The sequence below is a fragment of the Globicephala melas genome, chromosome 9 (assembly GCF_963455315.2).
Source record: "Globicephala melas chromosome 9, mGloMel1.2, whole genome shotgun sequence".
In the NCBI taxonomy this organism is placed as follows: domain Eukaryota; kingdom Metazoa; phylum Chordata; class Mammalia; order Artiodactyla; family Delphinidae; genus Globicephala; species Globicephala melas.
The window spans coordinates 3,120,379-3,138,713 of record NC_083322.1 but is presented as its reverse complement, the minus strand read 5'-3'; the positions used below and the strand labels follow the sequence as shown (position 1 = coordinate 3,138,713).

Genomic DNA, 18,335 nt, shown 5'->3' with positions numbered 1-18,335 from the left:
TAAGCCAAACCCCTGATTTCACAGTCAAGGAGGAGAGGCCCAAAGCCGCGGGATCAGAGCTGGGGTCCGGGTCTCCCCAAGGCGGCAAGTGGCCTCCGGAGTAGCAGGTGGAAACCATTTTCTTAGGCGATGCTATTTTTGTGTGGATTTTTCTCCAAAAGTCACTTTTCATTCTACTAGGACATTTCTCACTGTTGTGGGGCCCAAAGCTCATGTGACCTGGGGGACCCTCCTCAGAAAAAAACTCTGATAATGAGCACAAGATTGGGCCTGAGAAGGGGCCCTGTGTCTTCAGCTTCTCCAGCCACCGGCCTGTGTCCCTGCCGGGACAGTGGGAGCACACGGCTTCTCGTGACCCAGCCTTAGAAGCCACACACGTCACTTCTGCATCCTGTTGGTTCGGCGGCTGCAGAGGACTGCTCCGGGTCCAGGGGAAGGGACCAAAGCCTCACCTCTTATTAATGGGAGAGCGTCAAGTCCCAGAAATGTTGCCAGGGCCAATTTTGGAAACTACTGTCTGCCACGCTAAGCAAGGTGTCGAGCTCAGTAGAGGAATTTATACTAAGGTATAAACGACTCCCCAGGGAAACAAAGAGCATTGATAACCCAAAAATGACATCAAGAGGGTTCTATGCGTTCAGCCTTGGAAGATGCTTCTGATGTTTGTCTACTCCAAGTGGCTGTGCACCCTGAGATCTCCCCCAAATGAGTCCACCCAGTAGTTAAATTCACGGACCAAGTGTGGCACAGGAGCCTACAGGGCCTCGGGAAAAACAATAAAAGGTAATCGGTCAAGCTTACGAGACGGGGGGTTTGGAAGCCATAGACGCACAGGCCTCCTGTGAACCTCTTGCTTTAAGCGGTGGTCTAGCCACTTCTGCAGCAATTATAAATTCAGGGACATCTTGTTTTCTGCTTTTGGAGGCAGTCTATGAATTTACATGGTATCTCCAAGATAACACAGTCTGCTTCCTGACTACTGCATTCTCGACTGAAAATCCAGGCAGCAGGGAATTCATGGTGTGGCTGGCCCACCCCAGTAGTAAGCTGGAGCATCAGACACGGGAAACAGCTAAAGTGTAGAAATGGCGGACAGCTGAACTGGAGGCAGGGGGGCGAGCATTCTCAGTGTTGCCACGCCGCAGCGGGGCTGTCTGTGACCTCTGGCTGTTCAGAAACGCAGAGAGAACGCAGAAGTGTCTCTGCATCCCTCCCCCATCCCGAGCTACACAGCTCATAGAAATGTGTGTGTGTGGTCAGATTTAGCCTTCTGCTCCTGATAAAAGTGGGTCTTGGCCTTCCCGCCTGCCCCAGGAAGATGAGGCTGCAGGAGCCGGTCCTGCAGGAGCACGTGCATTGCAAGAGCCCTGAGAGAACACGGCAGCAGGTTCCCCAAAGGACTCTGAAGCCTCTCATTTCCCTTCTGTCTCATGTTTGCGGCCCCTAGTCTGCCTTGGGGTTCTTTTCAGCCAGACCCAGTCCCTTGCGGCCTGTCGGCCTGGGGAAGCCTGGGCTGCAGCAGTCGGGGAGACGCAAGCCTGCCTCTGTCCCCGGCCTCCCGTGACCCACTGTCTCTCCCCGCTGCCTCTCCCCACGCCCTTCCAGGTCTGCACGACCCTCCATCACCCCTGTGGACCCCCATTTTCCGACGTCTGGTGCAGAGGTCGCCCCCTGGGGGATTGCAGGTCCAGCCTCAGCTTGCGAATGGAAGTAGAAGTCACTCTTCCTTGTTAAAGTGCTGTCGGAAGACAGATGAGCGAGTGTCCTTTCCTGGGTGCGGGTCCTTTGCAGACCCCCTAGATGGCTGGCACTCTGTCTTCTACTTGCGAGTGGTATTGACCTACAGCTCTAACTCCGTGGATTTGTCTGATGTTGAGGACCTCAGGAACTTTGTGACCTACTCTGGACCCCCTAGGTCCGTACTGTGGCGTTTGCCACCTGCTTGGTCTACAAAGTCTCACCTCGTGTCTGCTCTCCAGCCAGCAGGGCAGGGAAAAGGCAGTAGTGGACCCCCCTTTCCTTTAAAGGAGGACCTGGAGTTACTCAGACCTTCTGACCTAGCCCATGGACAAGAGTTCCCCCCTTCACACCTGGCTTCACACCTCCCCCCGCTACACACAGGAGGCGGGGAAGGGTCTTTATTCTGGAAGACCATGTGCCCAGCTGTGATTCATTGCTTCCTTTCCTAAAAGAAAGGATGGGTTATTGGGGAACAGGTCACATGCCACCTCCCCAAGGGCTTTCTCTAATTTCCCCCCAAAAGAAAGAGACCTGTGTCCCCAACCCCTACCGTCGAGGTTTCTGCTCACCTGGGTGAGGGGTGGGAGTGGTGGTCATATTCTGTTTACTACGTTTCAGACTACAGAATTTCATCTCTCCAGTGCTCTGGCCTAGGGTTTAGGATGTATTGAGCCGTCAGTCTTCAACTCCATCAAGTTAATTTCTCTCAACCTCCAGTTTCTCAGCTGTAAAAAGGGGCTTAATCCAGGGTTCTTGTGAGTATCCAAGATGAGCAAAGGCAAGTGGAGTATGTGGCGAGGGGGAAGGCTGTAGAATAAACATGACGTCCCTCAGGCGCACACGCACTCGTTGGTCATCAGGCTCAGGAAAGGACGGTGGAGGTTTCCCTGCCAGGCGTGAGCAGACACAGTGGGGCGTGGGGGGGCCTCGGGGGGCACAGCGCAGGAGAGGGGTCCGGGCAGGAGAGCCGGCCGTCTGAGGAGCGAGGAGGCCTCGGGCTGTGGCTCTGACCCTGAGCCTGGCTCTGAGACTCCTGCTGCTGTTGTGTCCCCGTGGTGATTGCTGGTGACTCTCCTGGTTGAAGACTGTGCGGGGAGCGCTCGGCAGTGACGCGCCGGGTCCGGGCCAGGAGGGCGGGCGGAACCTTGGCGTGTAATTGCAGGCGCTTAGATCTCAAGAGGAGCGGCTGATCTAGCGCCGCGAGGGCTGTCAGGAGCAGATGAGTTGTTTCATGCGAAGTGCTTGCAGCGCGGCCCGGCACATGTTCAACCAGAAAGTGTCCTTGAATCTGACGGGGTTCAGGAAGGGTCCCAGTCACAGCAGGTCCCCAGCACGTTGGGTGGAAGCTGAGACGAGCCAACTCGATCCGCCCATTGGAGGCTGGGACGGTCCGTGCCAGGGCCTGCAGGATGCAGCCCAGCACACTCAGCATCAGATGCGTGTGTGTGAGTGCGTGAGTGCGTGTGTGCATGTGCGCCGGGGGCGGAGGAGGCCAGGTCCAGGCCAGCTTGTTGTTAGGGCTTAGGCCAGTGGGCACCCCCCATCCTTGTCAGGTCTGGCTTAGAAATTCACCCTGCTGAGTTTCAGGGCGGAATTCAGCTGACTCTCTCCTACCAGCGTTCTCCCAGCAAGCAGCTGGTTCTATGGCAGCCAACACAGTCATGACCTTGTGCGGACTCCTGGGGCTACCATAACAAGAGACCACAAACTGGATGGCTTTAAACGGCAGAGATGTGTTCCAATTCTAGAAGCTGAAAGTCCGAAATCAGGGTGTCTCTTCCGGCTTCTGGTGGTGGCACGCTCGCTGCTCCTTGGCTTTTAGACCCATCACCCCACTCTCCGCCTTTGCCGTCACCTGGCATTGTCCCCTGTCTGTCTCTGTGTCTCTTTACTTTTCCTCATGAGGTCGCCAGTCATATCAGATTAGGGGCCCCTGCCCGCCTCCAATACGACCTCATCTTAATGTACATCTTAATTACATCTGCAGTGACCCCATTTCCAAATAAGGTCACATGGATGGGTACCAGAGATTAGGATAGCATATCTTTTAGGGGGACACAGTTCAACCTACAACGAACTTTTAAGCAGAACCTACTCTTCTTCTGTTCAAGTAGGTATGTATACTCCCCCCCAAATAATTTGGAAGCCTGTTTCCTATATGCTAATAAGACCTTCAACTGAAAAAAACACACAACCTAAAAGATGCAAATTGTGTCTTAATCAGGGGCCTTACTGAGGACTATAGCCTGGGAGAGAGCCTCTCAGATAGCTCTGAGGGACTGTTCCAAAGAGGAAAGGGAGGAACCGGGATATACAGGAGTTTTTGCTGAAAAAAATCATGTGATCAAATATCAAAAAAGTACTGCTAATCACAAAAACCAGACATCTCAAGTTCATGATTGTAGGGCTTTTCTATGTATGGGAAGATTGCAGGAGTCTGGTCTCACTGAAATTATTCCTAGATGTGCATCATCACGATCTAGGGCCAGTATCCTGTTTTTCTCCATCCTGAATTCCCCTCAGGGCGCACCGTGGGCTGCAGTGGCTGGTGGCTTTAAGGCAACAGCATCCTTTGTTTACTGAAATGGCAGGTGACATTTTTCTGTCAGCAGACCATAGGCATGCATTTCCAGAATGCAGTGCCCGTGTGATCAGATGTGACATATTAACCGGCAAGTACACGAAAGTCACCCACAGAGCTTTTGCTTAAAAGGGGCTTGTGCCCTTCCCCCACCCCAGTATATACTGACTGTACTGCCTGGAGTGGGCCCGAGCGTCTGTGACAGAAAGCACCCACCATTCCCGCGTTTCCCTGAGAACCTCCCTAAGTGATTCCAGGCAACTGTGGTGGACCGACCTTGGGGGCCCCCTCTTATTCTGCATTTGGAAGACTCGAGAATTCCTCCTCTTGGCTGGACTGGCCTTCATCACCTTGAACCCGAAGGGGATTTTGTCCTTCCGGGTATGGATATGCCCTTAACGTGTGCGGCGTGAATGACAGCTCATGTAGTGGACTTGGCTTCTTTGAGATACGATGCCAAGAAGTGAGGGAAAGGGGCCCAGATCCTGCCGTGAGCTTAAGCTGCATGGATAAAAATTTCTGCCTCTTCAAGTGAGTGTCCCCAAATGTATCTTTCTTACTTGATTCTGAGAAGGTCCCTGGACAGGACAGGGAAGGTGGAAGGAAAGCTGTATGCTCCCGTTCTCACGAGTTATTTGTACTTGCTCAGAAAGGCAAGTTTCTCCTGTTGTTCCAAGCCAAGCGTTCATGCGGTTAATTTAGTTGATGAAATAGGGTTTTTTTCCCTGCAAAACTCTATCCATAAACTACATTTGATTCATGGCATTTAAGCCAACTGCCTCATGAATCTAGAAGCTTGAAGAGAACATGTGGAGAATAGGGACGTTCTCAGTTAACACAAAAGTGTCACGATTTCATTTGCCTGGTCCTTTTCCCCAGAGCTTCTTATCCTTACTTTATCTCTTTAATGAGCAGCTAACTCACAGGAGAATAGAAACACCAAGGAACAATGTGTTACAGGGCATTTGGGGAAAATAAACGGAAGCCACCCATTGTGTGTGGCCCGGCCTTTGGCACGGAGGAATTTCTGTTTTATTTGTGATCATCTTGCTGTGGGATGGAATTGAAAGGAACATTTGCCAACACACACACCAGATATTTGTCATCCCTGAACTGTGTGGTTTCCAGATTCCCTTCTGACCAGCACATTTATTGTCTGAAGCCTGTGGTCCTCTTCTGCATCTGTGTTCTCTGAGCAGTGCATTGAGCTCAATGGAAGTACTCTGGCATCTGCTGACAGAAGGGACAGAAATAGTACTTGTCAGCCCAGCATCAGGCCTCCCTTCTCCCCTGATTTTGTCTCTCTCACCCCTGCCTGTGTGACCCCCTGCCCTGCACTGACCAGACCAAAGCAGGAGCGTTTCCTTTTGGTCTGAGGGCAAGTTCTAGAAATGAGGTGGGCCCATGACAGGTGGATGAGGAGCTAGCAGTGCCCTCCTGCACCCCTGGGCCCGTCTGGGGATGAAGGTGGCAGGACCCCCCCCAGGCTGCTGATTTGCTGTTCCTCCCATTTCAGGAGGTCGCTCGGGGTCAAAGGGAAGCCTCAGAAGAGCTGTGTCAGCAGGGACTGTGTTGTCTGCTTGCTCTTGTGCGGTGCTGCCTCTTCTAGAAGGCTTTGTCGCACCCACCGCTTTTCTGTGGGGATGTTCTGGCCGTGAATGAATGCGCCGTGAGAGCCGTGGCCAGGCTCGCGCAGCTGGTTTCAGGCGGACACCACCTCCTTGGCCCTCTGACCCTTGTGTCCCGCTCACTCCCAGTGATTCCCCTCGTGCCCTGATGTCCCCTCATGCCCTGATGTCCCTGCAGCACAGACGCCACTGAGCAGAATCCCCCAGAAGTTGCATGGCCAATGGTGCCTGTTTGTTCCAGCAGACCATCTGCTGGAGTCTGTTGTTCACTGTCCCACACGCGCCGGCCAGACAAGTCAGGTGGTGCTGGATAAAGTCATTTCTGAATCACTGCCTTCCACACCCGCACCTGAAAGTCACTTTGCTGGCCGCCAAAGACATTGGAAAATTACAAGCAATGGAGGGTTGGCTGACTTCCTCCCCCCCCCCGCCCCCCCAGCAGACCTTTGGGTTTTTATCGGCTCTGCAGAGGCTTCTGAGTCATTTCTCAGATGCCGCAAGGTCACAAAACGCTGTCAGGGAGGACACATTAGAGGCAGCAGCTGTGCCCCTTGTTTGACAGCTGGGGGCATGTTCGGAGCCTTCGCGGTCGATGGCAGGACAGGGGCAGAACCCAGGACTTGGGGCCCCTTCACCATCCTTCACTGATCAGCTGTGCTGCCGGCCTGGGATGTGTCTGGGTGATGGGAAGTCAGATATGCCAGGGACTTCGTGGCGGATGAGACTCTACTGTCTGGTGCTGGCCCCGGGTCACAGTGGATCAGGGTCCCTGCAGGCTGCCGGCAGGCCTGGAGGAAAGCCCGCGGAGGGCCAGGGAGACTTATTTAGGGGGAGGCCAGCACTTTCTGAAGGGACTGACTCCTAGCATTGCTGCTGCGGGTCCCACGCAACATGGGGGCTTGTCCCACTAAGAAACCAGGCCAGTGGAGCCAGTGATGGAGGGACAGACTGCCTGGTTGGCCGGTCTCCTGGGAGAAGGAGTTGCAGTGCCCCACTTTCAGTCCTGAACTTGGCTGTTGAATGCTTTTGTAGCCACTGCAGCAGGGCCCTGACTGATGCGGCCCTGCCCCCCAGCCCCCTGGCCCCCGGCCGTCTCTATCCTGCAGCCGACAGATCCCTGTGCCCCCCTGGCCAGGCCATCAGGCTGGCCCAGCTCCTGGCCTTGCTGCCTTGCTTCTCTCATCTCTGTGACCCTTCCCTCCGGTGGCCATCACCCCTTGGCTCTGCTCCGATTCACATCATTCCCTGTGTGGTTGATGCACTCACTCTGTTTTCTCAGGCGCCTCAGTTACCTTTCTGTCCCCACAGGCTCACAGAGCCAGTTTATGGTCTACACCTAATAACGACCGTTGAATGGGACTCACAGTATGTGATTATAGAGCTGTATCGATCTTTATTTTAAAAACAAACCTAGGGGGACTTGGTTTATAAAAATACATGGCATGTACAAGGAGGAATCCGCGAACCTTAGAGCTGTTGTGCACCGAGATGCTCCTCTGACCCTAGCACTCTGATGAGTTGTACCTGGGAAGTGTCTTCTCTTGGCTTGTTCAAAAGACACAGAATTGTTCTTTCCAGAATAGATAACAGATCCTACAGCACTCAGCCCTAGTCAAAACTCTAATTAGCCAAGACTCTTTGGGGCGGGCAGGAGTGACGGGTGCGCCTGGTGGAAGCCTGAGAGGATTGCTGTTTCCTCTTTGGTCCCGTAGAAGAGAAGGCCATTCTGTGCCATGTGGAGTGAAACCACCTCCATGCTTCAGAGTGAGGAGGCTGCTGGCCTTGGAACGCCTTCCCCTCCTGCACGGCTGTATGTGAGGGGGTCTGTGTGCCGGCACGACCCCTCGGCATCTCCTGCAAGTCGATTTTCTGGGATTCAACCTGCAACACAGTTTACTTCCTCACTTGCTTCTGCCTGGGTGTGCCCTGCTTCAGAATGAATGTATCTCCTCTAATTCTGTTTTTCTGATCATCTTAAAATAATAACCCACAACAGAACAATAATAAGTCAATCAGAAAGGACTTGCTGGGCTCATCGTACTCAAATTTGTGCCCCCCAAAATGGTTTTTAGACAGTTAGCCTCTGTTCGGTTGGGCCCTGATTGATTGGGTTTGATTGACTGGCTTTGCTGTGCTAGGGTTTGGTGGTCAGACCAGGCACCTCTGAGATGAAGGTGTATCCCGGGCACAGGAAAGCCTCCTCAGAGGCTGTAAGTGACCCCAAGGGGGCGCGTGATTTTCTATCCAGCTCCCGTGGTGCCTGGGCAGCGCTGGCCGATACTCCATCCATGCCATCCACCGTCCTCTGCTTTGTTTGTTTCCCTTAGAGGAGATTTTGAAGACCCACATTGCCCACTGGTGGTCTCCAGATGGTTCGCGGCTCGCCTACGCCACCATCAACGACTCCCGGGTGCCGGTCATGGAGCTGCCCACCTACACCGGCTCCGCCTACCCGACCGTGAAGTCCTACCACTACCCCAAGGTAGGCAGGAAGCAGCAGCAGGACAGCTCTGCATTATTCATCAGCTCCCCCGCCCAGCCGTCTCCCAGCGTGGAGCTGTGATAATCAGATGTGTTATGAGCAGTGCAGTAAACAGAGGCAAGATTAATTATTCCCCATTACATTGCATTAAATTCCCATTTTTGCTCAGTTGAATTTGTCGGCAGGTTTACTTTCTTTTAAATAATGCAGCTACCGTTAATCATTTGTCTAAGCTTCATTGCAACCAAAATACATCACCTCCCTTGTGAGTCCGTGGTGACAAAAACTCACACTGCCCACTCGGGGGCACCCTGTCCTCTAGTTCCTTTTTTAAATTCTGGGAGGTCAGAAGGACCCCTGTCTGCGCCTGGTCCCCTGGGCCTGGGCTGTTCTGTCCTTGGTCATGTTCTGACCCATACTGTTTCTAATTGCTTCCCACAAAAAGCCAGCAGAACAGCGAGGCTGCAGGAGTGGGGCAGGGGACGGATAGCCAAAGCCCGCTTTGTTAGCAAATCACAGCGTCCTGACGTGAAGGGAGGGCCTGATGCCGAAACCTCTACCGCCCACTCAGTTGGAGAGAGGCGGGTGCCCAAGAGAGTGGACGCAGCTCTGCCTGCACCCACCTGGTGACAGGGTCCCCACGTCCACCTGGGGCTGCCTTGGAAGGACCCCTCCAGCCTCTGCCAGTGAGCCCTGGGCCTCGGCTTCCAAGCCATCAGAGGGCTCTGGGAGCTGATGCCACGTGCCGTGTATACCAGAAATACGGGACGTGCCAGCCTACAGTTTGCAGCAAGAGGGGCGACAATGTCCAAGTGAGGCCAGTGATGTCCCCAGAGTCCCAAGCCAGAGAAAGGAAACACCAGGTGTATCAGTCAGCTCAGGCTCCGTAACAAGCACCACAGACTGTGCGGCTTAAACAACAGACATTTATTTCTCACGGTTCAGGAGGCTGGAAGCCAGAGATCACCTAGAAATGGAATGGTTTCCCTGGTGAATCCTTTTATGAGAGCCCCCCCAATCCAGGAGTGATGTAATGACCTGAAATCCAGAAAGGTACAGGCCCCCTGATTTTACAGTGAACTCTGGGCAGGTGCTCTGAAATTGGAATTATAAAGCCCAGATGGCTCAGGATTTGGGGTTTCACGTTTTAATAGAAAATCAGCGTATTCTGGCCAACAGAATTCAGATGTCCACTTCCAAATCGGAGGCATGAGCTGGTGACCCGTCTGATGCCTGCCCTGTGTGGGCCTGAGTCCCTCCCTCACCCCAGCATCTCCGACTGTGGGGGCAGAGGCGCCTGGGCCGTCAGACCCAGCAGCCTTGTCTTTCCTGCCCTGCCAGGCCAGTGCTTGTCCAGGGAGGAGGAGCAGGGGTGAGCAGCTTCCTCTTAAAGGACCGTCCTCCCCACGCTGAGCCTCTTGTGAATCTCCTGGCAGACTTAGTGCCCAGGCCAGTCCAGGCGGGAGGCGGCTCACTCACATCTCTGTCCCCTTTTACTTCCCAGGCTGGATGTGAAAACCCCAGTATCTCCCTGCACGTCATTGGCCTAAATGGACCCACGCACGACCTGGAGATGATGCCGCCTGACGATCCACGGATGAGGTTTGCACCCTTTCCTCAATTATGTTAAGACGATAATAATGAAACCAGCGTCCATTTACATGGTCTCTTTAGGCTCAGATTTATTTTTCTGCTAATCTAAACATCCAAGAAAAAGGTCCATTTTCTGAAGTTTTCCTTACTGCTTTATGATTTGGTTTTTCTGGGAAGGGAACACCAGTCAAACCAATGCTACTATTTCTTGGCTTATGTCAGGCCCAGGTCAGGCCCAGATTCTCCGCCCTGGAGGCTGGGCTTCGGGGGCGGTGGGGGGCAGGTAGGACTGGTCAACCACCCACGTGCAGAGGGAGCACACGGCCTGGCACGTGGCAGACTTTGGAGGGCGTCCCTCGGATGGACAGATGCAGTCTTTCCAAGAAAACCCATGTAATCGGACCTCTTGTGAATGGCGCTCCATTTTCAGAGCATTATTTTAGAGCGTTACTGTCTTTTGCCAGCTCCAGGAACTGAGTGGTGAATCCTGTTCCAATAAACCAAATCTCCCAGTTGGTATAACAACCGTGTAGTTGGTGGAACATGTTGACAAAGGCAACTGTCCTGTTATTAAGGGCTGTAGGTGGATTTTATTTCCTAATCAAAAGAACTGAGTAAAATCTATCTTTGTGAAGGGGTCTGAACATCAATTTCATTCTGTCCCAAAGTTCAAGCAGTCTGGGGACTGGCTATACTTCCAGAGTCCACTTATATCAGCGTTAGACCTCGCTCTGTTGAGAGTATTGACGGGAGACTCAGAAGGAGAAGGGAATGGCACCAGGACCCCCCCGTTTACAGATCTGCAAGGCTACACGTGGGCCCAGTTGAGTGGAGAACGATCCATTCTGAGGGTCAGCAAGTGTCCAGCCCACATGTTGCCGTGACTCCAGCCTGAGTCTTCACTGTTCAGTTACGGAACTCTCCATTATTAGTAGCTTCTGGCAGGAGCTGTGGCCTCAGCCACTCTTACTCCTCCACAGGCCCAGCGCGGGGCGAGGCACACGGGCACTTGGATCCACTGGTCCATGATGGCATGGACTCCTCCTGTGGTGGCTTCCACCGCTGTCCTTGGCAGGACCCATCTGCCTGGGGCCTCTGCAGGATTCCACCGAGGTTCTTTCAGCTCTTCTGTCTCCAGTGATGTGTAAAATGCTGTGAGGTCCTCAGGTGGACAGATCAAGCCCAGGGCTGCCCGCTGCCTCTCGCTCCCCACCCTGGAGCGGCCTTCCTCCTCATGCAGCTGGCCCCTCCTAGGGGGGTGGGTCCTTAGCGTGCACTGGCCCCTCCTAGGGGGGTGGGTCCTTCGTGTGCACTGGCCCCTCCTAGGGGAGTAGTCCTTAGTGTGCACTGGCCCCTCCTAGGGGAGTAGTCCTTAGTGTGCACTGGCCCCTCCTGGGGGAGGGGTCCTTCGTGTGCACTGGCCCCTCCTAGGAGGGTGGGTCCTTAGTGTGCCCTGGTCCCTCCTAGGGGAGGGGTCCTTAGTGTGCACTGGCCCCTCCTAGGGGAGGGGTCCTTCGCATGCACTGGCCCCTCCTAGGGGGGTGGGTCCTTAGTGTGCCCTGGTCCCTCCTAGGGGAGGGGTCCTTCGTGTGCACTGGCCCCTCCTAGGGGGGTGGGTCCTTCGCGTGCACTGGCCCCTCCTAGGGGAGGGGTCCTTCGCGTGCACTGGCCCCTCCTAGGGGAGGGGTCCTTCGTGTGCACTGGTCCCTCCTAGGGGAGGGGTCCTTCGTGTGCACTGGCCCCTCCTAGGGGGGTGGGTCCTTAGTGTGCCCTGGTCCCTCCTAGGGGAGGGGTCCTTCGTGTGCACTGGTCCCTCCTAGGGGAGGGGTCCTTCGTGTGCACTGGTCGGGGAGTCGAATCAGTTTGGCTGATGATATTCTTGCTGGGATAGAAGAAACGTTGCGATTATTGCTTTGTCTTCTCTGCCGAAGACCCAGGTATTTCATTGTTTTCTTCCAGCTCCATCCGTGCCAAGCCTCCTGGGGCCTGGTCCAGCAAACTCTCTGAATTAATATGGAAAGTCACCTGGAAAATTTAAGCCGTCTGTTTGAGTTAATTGAAAAGCTCGTGTAGTCCATTTGGTGATGCTGTTTCCGCAGGCTTGATTAGCTTCAAGGACAATGAAAAATTCACCTCCGTCAGGGCTGTTGAGACACGGGCCTCAGGTTTTTTGCTTCTCCAGTTTCCTAAGCTAAACGCGGTGATGCTTTTCCTATGCAGTGTAAATCGCAGAATGTTAATGTCACACTTTCTCATCTCCTTCTCCGTCACAGCCTTGGGATTTTTCAGAGTGAGCGCAGATCTATCAGAAATCATGCAGTCGATGTGAGCAGCCGTGTAACGAGCATTTATTATGTGCGTCCGTTAGACTGAGAATTTAGCATGAATGAAACACGGAGGTTACGATGTAGGGGAAGGACAGGCCTTGAATGAATGGTTATAAGCAAGTGAAGGATTGCAGGCTTGAGAGGGGGCACGTCGAGTGGGGGGCCTGGAAGAGGAGACCCCCCAAGTCTGAGGCTTTCTCGCCCTTGCCCTGCCGATACTCGGGGCCAGGGGGATCCCTTGCTATGGGGGCTGCCCTCTGCATCGTGGGGACCTCAGCCACGTCCTTGCCTTCCCCCAGTGGGTGCACGTGACGGTCAGAGATGCCCCAGACTGGGAACCGCTGGTGCTCAGCCGCACGCCGGCTTGTCTGGGTCCAGATCCCAGTTCTGTGCTCTTCGCTTGCTCCATTCTGTGTCCTCAGCTGCAAAATGGGGATGAACATTAGTAATCAAAAGGTTTGCTCTTGTGGGCGACCGTGAATATTAGATAAGACACGCAGCACGGGGCTGTCATCCCATCTCACGGCTGTAAATCCTGCCTGTAGGCCGACAACACTCCCCTTTGGAACTCAGCCCTGCCCCGCCCTTGGAACTTCAGGTCCATTTCTAACTGCCGGCCCAACATCTCCCTTAAACTGGCCAGGTTGTGATTCTCAGGCAAAGTAAATGAGCGTGTGTTGAAGATTTTATTTAACTCATTAATTGATAAGGGAACCAGTGTGGTGTTAGAACCAGTCCAAAAGGCATTGATAAGCTAGGTGTATGTGGACAGTTTGACAAAGAAATGTAAGGATAAGTTTTGGGGTTACAGATACCCCGGGGCCCTAAACTATAACCTTGGGGGTATCTGACCCACCAGACAAAAATCCATGGAGACGTCCGCCCCAACAGGGGTGTCCAGGCCATCGCAAGCCAAGCCCGGCGTTGCACGGGAAGATACGCAGCAATCCCGTTTGCTCTTTGCAGGCTTCAGAGAAATTCTCTGTCTCTAAATGGCAACCCAAAGTGAACTCAGTGAAAACAGAATTCCGCGTTCCCCCTGGAAACCTGCTCTGGGCAGCCTTCCCGTCTCTGCTCAGGGCAGCGACCTTCTGGCACTCAGGCCTCTGACTTCACTGTGTGTCTTCCACAAGGTATTTCTCCCATGTAGCCAGCATCCGATGGCGGCTCCCCTGTCCTGTCTCCCCTCCCGCCTCCCAGGGCCCTTTCCTGAACCGTGTCAGATCACTGCTCCCTCCACTCAGAACTCCCTGCGCTTTCCCGTTTTCTCCGGGGTAAAAGCCCAACTTCCTACAGTGGCCTAAAAGCCCCAAATGCCCATCTAGCCTCTACTCCACCTCCCCCCACCCTCCTCAAGTCTGCAGGGCTCACCCCTTATCCGGGGCGTGGCCGGGGCCTGGCTCTGCCGCAAAGCTGCTCCACACAGCTGGCCCGCAGGTGCCCTAGGTGCTGGCCAGCACCCTTCCCGCCCCACTCTAGTTTTCTTCACAGAAGGAATCCCAGCAGGATGTTCCCCACACTTTATTCCTGTGTCCCTTCTCCGCCCATCACCTAGAACATAAAACTCCATGAGGCAGGGATTTTGTCTGTTTTGTGCAAAGCCCGATCTCCAGTTCCGGAGCAGGGCCTGGTGTGTAGTACAAGCTTGGTAAACCTTTGCTGAATGGGCAAATTAAGTTTAAAATTAGCCAGTAAAGGGCTTCCCTGGTGGCGCAGTGGTTGAGAGTCCGCCTGCCGATGCAGGGGACACGGGTTCGTGCCCCGGTCCGGGAAGATCCCACATGCCGCGGAGCGGCTGGGCCCGTGAGCCATGGCCGCTGAGCCTGCGCGTCCGGAGCCTGTGCTCTGCAACGGGAGAGGCCACAGCAGTGAGAGGCCCGCGTACCGCAAAACAAAATTAGCCAGTAAAATGCTGTTTCATTGGAGCCACATTATTATGATGCTTTCCGTGCCCTTGTACATTGGATGTCTTAAGCTGAGTGCAGTTTAGGGGATCCTTTCTAATTACAGGAAGGTGACCTGTGACAAATCTGTGCTGTACACTATGTAAATGACTAACAAGTCAGTTGCAAACCAACTGAATGTACAAATCTTAGTGCTGGTGCTGAAATCTCTTCAGAATGGTCATTATGATCTCAAAGTTTGTTTCAAAATTTGCAAGCATCAAGTGTCAGTAAAACTGAAGGTGAAACACTAATGAATGTTGAGTTCTCATGCTTTAGGTGTACTTCTTTTTCAGAGTTTTTGGTTCTCTGCTATTTTTACTGTACTGTTTCACTTAAATTTCCTACACGTGAACTTTGTGCAATTGAAATAAAACTGCAGTATATACATGTTAAAAACAAACAAAAAACAAAACAAAACAAAAATCCTATTTCAATAGGATTCTTGAAGACATGGATTTCTGTGGTTATCCTAGTACTTTTCTAAGAACCAAAACTTTTAAAATATTTAGCCATTGCTGACATCCTGCTGTCTCAAATACAGGATGCCACAGGGGAGACCACACTTTACCCATCCTGGGTTTTCAGCTGGGACTCTCACAACAAGACAGATTAACAAGAGGAGGAAAAAACCAGTTCATTCACGCGTGCGGTGCACATCACCTGGAAAAAATCTCAACAAAAAACAGCTCAAAGCATCTATTTACAAGTACAGCTTTTACAGCACCTTCAACCAGGAACAGTAAATTCATAGCGAATTAACAGGGCAAGGAAAGCAGGTTTAGGGTTCCAAGGGCGGCAGCCGTGGGAAGGTAATAAACCAGAGGACCTAGTGGAGGAAGGTGTACTTGCAGGTTCCCCGGTGCATCTCTGGGCCAGTAGGAGTCAGTCTCCAGGAAGAGGAGACTATTTCCTGCCTTCAGGCAGAAAAGGGGGAGATTTTTGGGTTTGCTGCTTCCTAATTGCCTTCAGCCCAAAATAATTTTCATGTCAAAAAGGCATATTTGGGGGTGACATATTCTGGTTTCCTTCAACACTAAAGGAACTAATCTAGAAAAGGTAAAAATAAGACACTTACTTTGTGGAGGGATGGCAAAAGGAAGGAGACCTAAATAATGTCCTCAAAGATCTAGGCAGGGACAAACAAAGAAATATGTAACAGTAAAAACGTAAGTGCCACAAAATAGGCATCAGTTCTTCTCAGAATTTTGCTGAGGGAGTGAGAGATCCAGAGTAGGGTCGGGGGAGGAGGGCTTGGAGGCCCAGGCAGGATTTGGCCACACTGGGACGTGGCTAGAGGGATATTCCAGGACCCGGGAGGGTGCCGGGCGGTTCCTGGATCGGATGTGAGGCCCAGTTGTGGTTGTGGATTGAATTATAAAACTGTGTGTGACCCTAGGGCTATTTACATTCTCCTTTTCTCCTTCCAAACTGGGCGTCTCCGTTTGCTCGCTCCCACCCTTATCCTTCCCTTTGCCCTGCCCTCAGGAGCAAGGGTGTGGCTGTCGTGTCCCCTGGGCTGGTGGCTGTGTCCCCTGGGGGCCTCACACAGCCGGAGCTGGGTCCCACCTTCTCCCATTCCACAGAGGCAGGGGCCGAGGACCCAGAGGTTAAGGGATGGGTCTGAATCCACACAGAGCCTGAGGGGGGCCCTGAACGCAAGCCAGGCGGGGTCACCCCTCCCTCCCCGCACAGCCTCCACGGAAAGATGCAGAGAGTTCCGGAAGGCCAGGGGTCACTTCGGCAGGCTGGTCAGCGCCATCGACAGGAAGAAGTCAGACGTTTCCTCTGTCAGCCGTCTCACCTTTATGCCATTCACTCCCGTCTTCTGTTGTTTGCTTGTCATCCAGCCTGAGCTCCCCTCCAAGAGTTCTCAGGCGAAGATGAAGACCGGGTCCCAAATCCTTGCCCTGGGAAACTCCTACTGGCATCGGCACGTGCCAGGTGGTGGGTTAGGCCCGTGATGGCCCCTCCACCTGTGGCTCGAGTCCAGGTACCGCGGCGCCTCGTGATCAGTGGTCGTGTGCAGCGTGGCGGGAGCATGGGTGGCGAGTGCCAGGGAGGGCGTCACACACAGCCCCGCCACTCACGATGCCAGAGCAGAGCTGAGGCCACTAAGGATGGTGACCCTTGGCACTGGGCCAGGGGAGCGGGGGTGATGCCTCGCAAGCCTCTCCAGGAAGCGCAGGCACAGCTTCTCCCGTGGGTGGAAGAATCTAAGTGGAAAGCAGTATGCCCGCGGGTCCTGCAGTTTCTACCATTTCACAGCGAAGCCCAGCTGCACTGACAGAAACAAAAGCAGGTGTTTTTTGATGATTTCTTTGGGCCCCTGCGGAGCTGCTGAGCTGGGTGTTGAATTAAGATGCAGCAGATCCCCAGCAGGATCATGCTGAAGACATGTTGCGCTACGCTGATGTGTGTTTCTATTCTCCTCCTACAAACACCCCGTCAGATGCGGTCCAGCCGCCGGCCCGGGGCGCCAGTCCCGACTGCCTGGCAGCATCAGGTCGTCAGGGGGTTGTTCACAGAGCCTGAGAAGGGAAGCAGGCGCTGTGTCCCCGATGTTTCCGGGCTAGCGACGGCCTCTTCCCGCCCACCACCCCTCACTTTTATTTCACTTCCGTGTATTCACTTTACTTTCCAGCACCAAGATCTAGATGTGCCCTGTTCAGGGCACACCTTCCTTGGTCAGTGCAAGAGTTCTCGTGTATTTGTGCTTTTCAACTTTATTCTCTACCCTCATGCTCCCCCACCTCTTAGGCACCGATTTAAACTGTGTTTGAGCAGCCTTTTCCCCGTCAGTGTTTGTAAAATGTACTGTTGCCTGTGCGTGTGTGCACGTCTGTGTCTGTGTGGATCTGTTGCCTCTTTTCTCACCCGGGACTCTGCAAAGACCTAGCGCATCAATATGTGTGTGTGCAGCTCGCCGCTTCTAACTGCGCACATTCCCAGGAAGCTTGCCCTCTCGGGGGCGCCGCTGCCTCCAGGCTCCTCCTACAAGTGCATTGCCCGTGATGCACCGTCTTCTGACCTCGAGAGGAAATGCAGCTTCTTTCTGCCCAGTCTGTAGGAAGTATGGACTCCCTGAGAGACTGGTATATTCGATCCAGTGCAAGCCTTTATTCAGGGTTAGGGACAAGACAGAGGTCATCAGAGCAATGGAAACATCACAGAAAAACAGGGTCTTCATTCCTAATGACCTGAGCCCCACCCCCGTCAACAATTAACCACCACCTCCATTCTCACAACCACTACCATCACCACCACCACCACCACCACCACCATCATCACCACCACCATCACTACAATCACCTCCTCTACCACCACCATCATCACCTCCTCTACCACCATCACCACCATCATCAACATCACCATCACCTCCTCCACCACCATCACCATCACCTCCTCCACCACCATCACCGTCACCACCATCACCGTCACCACCATCATCACCACCACCACCACCACCACATCACCACCACCACCATCTTCATCACCATCATCATGACCACCACCATTGCCACCATCACCACCACCTCCATCACCACAACAACCACCGTCACCACCACCTGACTTGCCCATCGTTGCTTTTTTAATTAGGGATAGAACCAAGGCTTGAACCCAAGATTCTGGACACCTAACCCACCACTCATACCATTGTTCAAGAGTTTTCACATCTCCTGTGTTTCACTTTGTGCTGAAACTTTCAGATGGCACAAAGATAGAAGACAATTTCTATAAGTCTCTCCTTCCTAGTTTCCTCCATCAGGGGTGTGGCCAGGGTTTGGGGTTTTTTAAAAGCTCCTCAGGTGATTCAGAAGTGTGGCCAACGTGGAAAAGCCCTTCTCGGGAGCAGTAGTTTTCATCTGGGATGGAAGGTCTGTCTCATTTTCAATTTTTTTATTTTTTTTAACATCTTTATTACAGTATAATTGCTTTACAGTGGAGTGTCAGTTTCTGCTTTATAACAAAGTGAGTCAGTTATACATATACATATGTCCCCATATCTCTTCCCTCTTGCACCTCCCTCCTTCCCACTCT

The 18,335-nt window shown here is 53.2% G+C and overlaps 1 protein-coding gene across 5 annotated transcripts in view; it reads left to right on the top strand.

Annotated features, from left to right (window-relative positions):
- DPP6 (dipeptidyl peptidase like 6) overlaps positions 1-18,335 on the top strand; it is a 1,029,560-nt gene that overhangs the window by 888,686 nt on the left and 122,539 nt on the right. For all 5 annotated transcript variants that reach the window (XM_060305069.2, XM_060305068.1, XM_060305071.1 and 2 more), the window contains exons 9-10: positions 8,277-8,431; positions 9,936-10,033. In XM_060305069.2, the coding sequence (XP_060161052.1) occupies positions 8,277-8,431; positions 9,936-10,033 (253 nt within the window). The remainder of the gene's footprint in view (positions 1-8,276; positions 8,432-9,935; positions 10,034-18,335) is intronic.